The sequence below is a fragment of the Monodon monoceros genome, unplaced genomic scaffold (genome assembly GCF_005190385.1).
Source record: "Monodon monoceros isolate NGI ecotype Baffin Bay Population unplaced genomic scaffold, NGI_Narwhal_1 Super_Scaffold_20, whole genome shotgun sequence".
NCBI lineage: Eukaryota > Metazoa > Chordata > Mammalia > Artiodactyla > Monodontidae > Monodon > Monodon monoceros.
The window spans coordinates 39681841-39689724 of record NW_021703777.1 but is presented as its reverse complement, the minus strand read 5'-3'; the positions used below and the strand labels follow the sequence as shown (position 1 = coordinate 39689724).

The 7884-nt window shown below is 38.2% G+C and overlaps 1 protein-coding gene across 1 annotated transcript in view; it reads right to left on the bottom strand.

The window, feature by feature from the left end:
- Nucleotides 1-252: 252 nt before the first annotated feature.
- COQ2 (coenzyme Q2, polyprenyltransferase) overlaps nucleotides 253-7884 on the bottom strand; it is an 18530-nt gene continuing 10898 nt past the window's right edge. Inside the window, exons 5-7 of the mRNA XM_029235181.1 lie at nucleotides 6201-6334; nucleotides 2851-3039; nucleotides 253-787 (exon numbers count right to left, since the gene is read on the bottom strand). Coding sequence (XP_029091014.1) covers nucleotides 623-787; nucleotides 2851-3039; nucleotides 6201-6334 — 488 coding nt within the window. The 3' untranslated portion in view covers nucleotides 253-622. The remainder of the gene's footprint in view (nucleotides 788-2850; nucleotides 3040-6200; nucleotides 6335-7884) is intronic.

Sequence of the window (7884 nt, the reverse complement as noted above, 5' to 3'; positions counted from 1 at the left end):
AATAAATAGAAATTAAAATCATCATTAGTGACTGTCTGCCCATTCTGGTCACTATGGTTGTATACACAGACCTCTCAAATAAATGTCAGGGTTGGTAACAAACAGCAGTATGTCCAGGTACAACAGGTAAAAAATTTTATTTACTGATTTAAATTCTCCTAAAATATAAAAAACAGAGCGGTTTCCTGAATTACAGCTTTTGGCAGTAAGTAAAGGTCAACTCAAAGAACAATAAGCCTCAACTTCCTGTAGCAGCCTTTATTTTGCCCTAAAAACAGAGTCCATTTTCCTACAAAGACAGTCATTTAGATGAGACATACATCAAGTTTTTTTCTAAAGTGCCAAAACTCATATAATTCCTGTAACTGCAGATGAGAATTATAACTTAAATACTCCAGGTGATCGCAAATCCTGAAGAGTTCCTGGTTTCTGTGATGGGGAAGAATTTGACTAGTACATAGTTGAACTAAAATCCAGGCAAAAATGCTCTACAACTTCATCTACTGGTTTGTAATTCATTAACATATTGTAAGACTGTTATTCAAATCTAGTTATGTGGTAATAAGACCTGAGAGTATTTTGTAAAAGTTTGTTTTAAAAATCCCCAGATAAACTTAATTTGCTAATTTTCTACTCTATTATCTATATTTTTCTTTGTTTTATCTGTCTCCTTTTCTTTCCACAAATTCCCAAGGACAATTCCTAAAAAAATTATTAGTCCTATTGTTCGGTTGGAGGTGAATTTATCCCAACAATCCTCAGGTCTGTGGATGTCCAGAGTGTAAATCTGTAAGAAAAGAATACATGCCATGTTAGAACTCATATGGACTTCTAGGCATCGCAAATAAACACATCAATATGAAGAAGGTAACAGCACTTTGTTATAGAATTTTAAGCAATGGGAAGCCTTTAATGTACCCCAGATTGTTTTCCAACGCAGAAAAAATCTACCATATCTCTCAATGGATATCATCTAAGCTAAAAACTTGCACTTGACGGGTGCACGAACACTCTGAGAGGCAACGCATGCTATTTTTAATTCTATTTTGAAAGTTCTTCCTTAAACTGATTGATCTAAAATCTGCTCTCTATAACTCTTACCCTCCAGTTTAGCTCTATTCTTCAGAGCAATGTTTCTCAACAGAGGAACAAGTTACATTTGGGCAGGACAACTCTCTACCGTGCAGGCTGTCTACTGCATCAAGAGATATTTAATGTACCTGGCCCTCGCTCACTAAATGCCTGTAGTGGTCCCTCCCCAGTCTATTTATGATACCCCAAAATACCGCCATACATGTTAAAATCTCCCTCCCATCCCCACATAGAGAAGGGCACCTAAAATCCTAGATCTGCAGGTAGTGACCAAACATACTCTCTTTTCTCCACAGTTGTCCTGCAAATATATTGAGAAAGTCTCATATCCCTATTTTACGCTTCCCTGGACTTAAGCATCGGAAGCCCTCAACTATTCTTTATTATGTGACCTGCAGACTTAAAATTATCATGATTTCCTTTCTCCAAATACTAGAAGACTATGTCCATCTTAAAGTACTGTGTCAAGGACTAGGCAGAGGACCACAAAGGCAATTCAGAATATAAAGTGGGTTCCAAATATTTCCTATATTTGTGATTATCCCCATAATTTTTGCCTTCCTCTGCTAATATCCAGGCGCTTAAATATTGCGAAACATCCATTATCCTAACCAGACAATCAACTGATGATAACAACTCCCATGGAGCTGAGTAATGACCAAAAGGAGATGCTGAGAGATTCTGAAGAGGAAAATGGTGAAATGTGGAGAATCACTAATTCAAACCTTTTAGCTTTCCTGGTGAGGAAAACAATGAAGGTGATATAGTGTGTGGTTTACTTTATGGACATCAGATTTTAGTTTCCTTCATACCATGTTATGCAAGTCCTGCTTACACATGCACCGATCTGTATAAAAGAGATCATCTAAATACAGGCTTACTAACATCTTCTCGATTTTGTTCAAAGAAAATAACAGTAATACTGATGCAAAAATACAGTCCATTTACAAGCAACCTATTTAATTAAATTCTACTTAGTTCATTCATTTTACAGAAGTCAGTGATGTAGACCTGCCATATAAACAAGTGGGGCTGAGGTGCTGGGTGAACATCCTGGCAGTTTCCTACTGTGTAGGCAGAACTCTGACATCTTCCTATTTTGTGTCTTATCTTGCCTTGGTCCCTGTGCCAGTGTGACTCAAACATATGAATGATTAGTTTGCTAACCATCAATAGATGCCCACATTTAAACAATACAGTTGTGTTGACCAGTTTGCTTTCAGAGTAATTCAACTCAACCCACAACCTTAAGACATTGATCAAATTTCTCTAGACACACATCAGAAATAATTCTAGGAAAATTAGAAGGAAAAAAAATATCTAGCTTTAGGTTTACATTATTTCTCTAAAATAATACAGCTAGCTTTCTTATATGACATATTGGGGCAGGGAAAGGGCAGTTCAAGGCAGTACAAGCCAAGTAGTTGTTTAAGGAATTAACTTGCTTGGTAAACACAGAGGGCATTTTGTTTAAATAATTTTCTTTTTGGGGGGGGGGGGGGGTTTTTTTTTTTTTTGCGGTATGCGGGCCTCTCCCATTGCAGAGCACAGGCTCCGGACGCGCAGGCTCAGCGGCCATGGCTCACGGGCCCAGCTGCTCCGCGGCATGTGGGATCTTCCTGGACCGGGGCACGAACCCGTGTCCCCTGCCTCGGCAGGCGGACTCTCAACCACCGCGCCACCAGGGAAGCCCTGTTTAAATAATTTTTATAATTTACACCAAAGAAAAAAGAGGGAAAGATATGGAAAAGATCAAACCTGGTGAGCCAGATGGGCCCCTACAGCAGCCAGAGCAGTGTAGTAGGGCACAGTTTGACCAATGTTCACTCCCACCAGGCTCAGTGCCCCCAGCATCGCCACAGTGAAGCCACTGAGCCACTGCTTGGTATCTTCACGGAACAGCAGTGCCGTGGACTTAAGCCCAATCAGAGCATCATCTCTCTTGTCCTAACATGAGAAAGTAGTAAGAAATTGCCTGGATTTTACTGAGATTTAATTCACATATCATAAAGTTTACCATTTTGAAGTATGTAATTCAGTGGTTTTAGTATATTCACAAGGTTGTGCAACCATCACTACCATCTAATTCCAGGAGAAACTGTCTTTTAAAGAACATGACAGTAACTCAGAAACAGTTGATCAAAAATGAATGTGCAGGCCAAATCAAAGTTAAATGTTACTGCTAAAATTATCTTCCAGACCTATTTCTACATATCATCGTACTTTTATGACCCTATACTGACTTTCAACTATACTTGTACTAATAAATTAGAAGTCAGACTCTAATTCTTCACATAGCTCTTCTTTACTTCAGAGTTTTCAAATCTCAATAATTTCCTATACATTTTAGTTTCAATCTGCTAAAATCACACATGTGGAAAAATGCTCACTTGCCACCTAACCACATCCATTCAGATTTCACTTCTGGCTCAGTTTATTCCTTGCCTCTCCCATCAAATCCTTCCTGTTTAAGTAGAGCTAGGTCCTGATGATACACTCACATCTGGCTGACTGGTCTCCTCCAGCAACTTTATTTGTAAGCATTTCCATATAATGTTGTAATCACAGTCATGTGACATCAGAGGCTGCATGCAAAGTGGGTACAGAGGGAATGTACCTCAACATAATAAAGACCATATATGACAAACCCAAAGCAAACATACTCAATGGTGAAAAACTGAAAGCTGTCCTTCTAAGATCAGAAACAAGATGAGGATGCCCACTGTTGCCACTTTCATTCAACATAGTATTGGAATTCTCAGCTAGAGCAATTAGGCAAGAAAAAGAAATAAAAGACACCCAAATTGTAAAGGAAGAAGAAAAACAATCACTATTTGCAGGTGACATGGTTTTATATACAGAAAACCCTAAAGTGGCCACCAAAAACCTATTAGAAATTATAAACACATACAGTAAAGCTGTAGGGTACAAGATCAATATACAAAAATCTGTTGTGTTTCTATATACTAATAGTGAGCTCGAAGAGAGAGAAATTAAGAAAATAATCTCATTTACAATCACAACAACAACAGCAAAATACCTAGGAATAAATTTAACCATGGAGGTGAAAGACCTGTACTCTGAAAACTATGAGACATTGTTAAAAGAAATGAAGAAGACACACAGAAATGGAAAGATATTCCGTGCTCATGGACTTGAAGAATTAAAATTATTAAAATATCCATACTGCCTAAAGCAATCTACAGATTCAATACAATCCCTATCAAAATACCAACAACATTTTTCACAGGAATAGAACAAAAAAATCCTAAAATTTGTATGGAACCACAAAAGACCCTGAAAAGCCAAAGCAATCTTGAGAAAAAACAACAAAGCTGGAGGTATCATACTTCCTGATTTCAAATTATACTACAAAGCTATTGTTATCAAAACAGCATGGTATTGGCAGAAAAACAGACACACACAGATCATTGGAAACAGAATTGAGAGCCCAGAAATAAGCCCACCCATATATGAACAATTAATTTACAACAAAGGAGCAAAGAACATAAAATGGAAAAAGGACAGTCTCTTCAACAAATCGTGCTGGGAAAACTGGACAGCCACATGCAAAAAATGAAACTAGACCACTATCTTATACCATACATAAAAATTAACTCAAAATGGATTAAAGGGGCTTCCCTGGTGGCGCAGTGGTTGGGAGTCCGCCTGCCGATGCAGGGGACGCAGGTTCGTGCCCCGGTCTGGGAGGATCCCACGTGCCACGGAGCGGCTGGGCCCATGGGCCATGGCCGCTGGGCCTGTGCATCCGGAGCCTGTGCTCCGCAACGGGAGAGGCCACAGCAGTGAGAGGCCCGTGTACCACACAAAAAAAGAAAGGATTAAAGACTTGAATGTAAGACTTGAAACCACAAAATTCCCAGAAGAAAACATAGGCAGTACACTCCCTGATATCAGTCTTAGCAATATCTTTCTGGATATGTCTCCGCAGGTAAGGGAAACAAAAGCAGAAATAAATAAATGAGCCTACATCAAACTAAAAAGCTTCTGCACAGCAAAGGAAACCATCAATAAAATGAAAAGACAATCTACCACATGGGAGAAGATACTGGCAAATCATATATCCGGTAAGGTGTTAATATCCAGAATATATAAAGAACTCATCAACCAAAAAACAAACAACCCAATTAAAAAATGGGCAGAGGATATGAACAGACAATGCCCTGAAGAAATTTTCTAAGGAAGACATACAGATGGCCAATAGGCACGTGAAAAGATGTTCGACATCACTAATTAATAGGGAAATGCGAACCAAAACCACGATGAGATATCATCTCATGCTTGTTAGAATGGCTATCTAAAAGACAGGAATATAACTAGTGTTGACAAGGATGTGGAGAAAGAGGAGCCCTTGTGCACTGTTGGTGGGAATATAAATACGGAAAAACAGTAAGGAGATTCCTCAAAAAGTTAAGAATAGAACTACCATATGGTCCAGCTATTCCACTTCTGGATATTTACCTGAAGAGAACAAAGACACTAATTCAAAAAGATATATATGTACCCCAATGTTCACTGCAGTGTTATTTACAAGCCAAGATATGGAAAGAATGTGAGTGCCCATCAACAGATGGATGGATAAACATGTGGTATATACATACAGTGGAATACTACTCAGCCATAAGAAGATAAAATCTTGCCAACTGCAACAACATAGATGGATCTTGAGGGTATTATGCTAAGTAAAGTAAGTCAGACAGAAAGAGACAAATACCACTATGATTTCACTTATGTGTGGAATATTAAAAGAAAGAGAGAAATAAACGAACAAACAAAATAAAACTAACACATAGATACACAGAATAGATTAGTGGTAACCAGAGGGGAAAGGGGAAGGGGGAGGGCAAAATAGATAAAGGGGGTCAATGGTATGGTGATGGATGGAAACTAAACTTTTGATGCTGAGTATGCTGTAGTGTATACCGAAGTCGAAATATAATGTTGTACACATGACACATATAATGTTACTTCAATTTTTTTTTAAAGCCTAAAGAAAAAAAACTTTCCCTTAATTTAGTACTTATTTTTAAAGTTCTTAAAAAATGATAACAGTTAAGCCAAAGTTATGAAAAAGAATATTTCTTTACCTGATGAGCATAGATAGTATCGTATATTAGAGTCCACATAATTCCAGAAAAATAAAGAGGAAGGCAAACAGATGGATCACAGGAGCCCTTGACAGCAGACCATCCAAGTAATGCTCCCCAATTAAAAGTCAACCCTATAATTATTGAAACAGAAAGAGGAGAAAAGTCTAAATGTACTTTAGAATTCCAAAGGGAAGGAGAGAGGCATCAGCATGTATTAAATGCTTCTATGTATTAGGCTCTGTGTATGCTGTTTTCTCCCTTAAATTTTCTCAAGTCTCTCATGTGGTAGTTATTAGCTACATTTTACAAAAAAGGAAAACAGAACAAGAAAGGTTAAATAACAATTAAAATAACATAGCTAACAGAAAGAATAATATCTCCCTGATAAATAGGAGGTTTCATGAGAACAACATTTATCCTACCTAGTATGACGACTGGCACCGATGATAAATAGTATTAGATGCTAGAGTTTGAACTTAGACCTATCTGAGTCAAACTCCTGTGTTTTTTCCATTATTGCTCTATTTCCCCTTTAAGTTACAGAAACAAGAGTTAGACAGGAACACTTGTTCTTCAAGTCCACCCTCTCTGAGGTCTGTAAACAAACTCCACATGGTGACAACTCCTAAATATCTATGTGTAAGCCTAATCACTTCCCTCAGCTTCAGACTAGATACTGAATTGCCTGCTAGACATCTCCACCTGCAAGTCCCTCAGGTACATTGACATGCATGCTCTGTGGGACCACAGAGGAGAGGTACTTCATCAACCGAGGAGGAGGGATTCTAAGTGGAAACAGGCAATGAGGAGGAGAAAAAGGGTTTCTGAGATGTTTGGGACCCACTGACTTTGAGGTATCTGAGGGACTTGCTCCTTCAAGATGATGAATGTGTTTCAGTCATGTTTATTTTCCTAGTACCTGGTGTGATTCCTGGCACAAAGTAAAAGTCAGGGTTTCAATAAATATTTAAAGTAAAAATACTAGTTTTCTTAATACTCTATTCTAGGAATAGAACAGAAAAGTCTAGGAGTAGATATTTTTGCAATAGGTTTTGACTTACCTACCTATCTTCCTCTATCTGCCAACAAATATTTATTGAATACCTGTGATGTGCCAAGCACCACGTTAGATGCTGCACCATCCATATATAAAGAATGCTTTATCTTCTAGGTGTTTACAATTTATTAATGGGAAGAGAGGGTAGGCTCTCAATATCTTCCTGTTGAATTAGTGCTGTTGAAACGAGTAAGTGTCACATTAGAGTGCTATGGGAGCCCAGGAGGGACTGGCTAACTTTCTTCTGGTAAGTTTAAGGAAGGCTTCCCAGAAAGGGAGATAGGCTATCACACACTTCAACTCTTGTTCTCCTGCCTCAGAGTACTTTCTATTCCAGTCCCCAAAATCTTCAGGGCATCTAGATCAACTACCTAAAGAGAGCAGTGAAGTCAAGGCGGCTAATTTTCTTTCTTCATGACATACCTAGATTTTTAAGAGCATTTCAGAAAATAATAATGATGATAATCTTAGCAGATGTCCAAGATTTTTTAGCCAATAAAAATGGCTAATTGCCCTCCATTAAAACATGAAAATCTATTCCTGGTTTGGAAAATTTCATGACTGACTTAACATTTTATCTCTGCCACATCTCACACACACACACACACACACACACACACACAC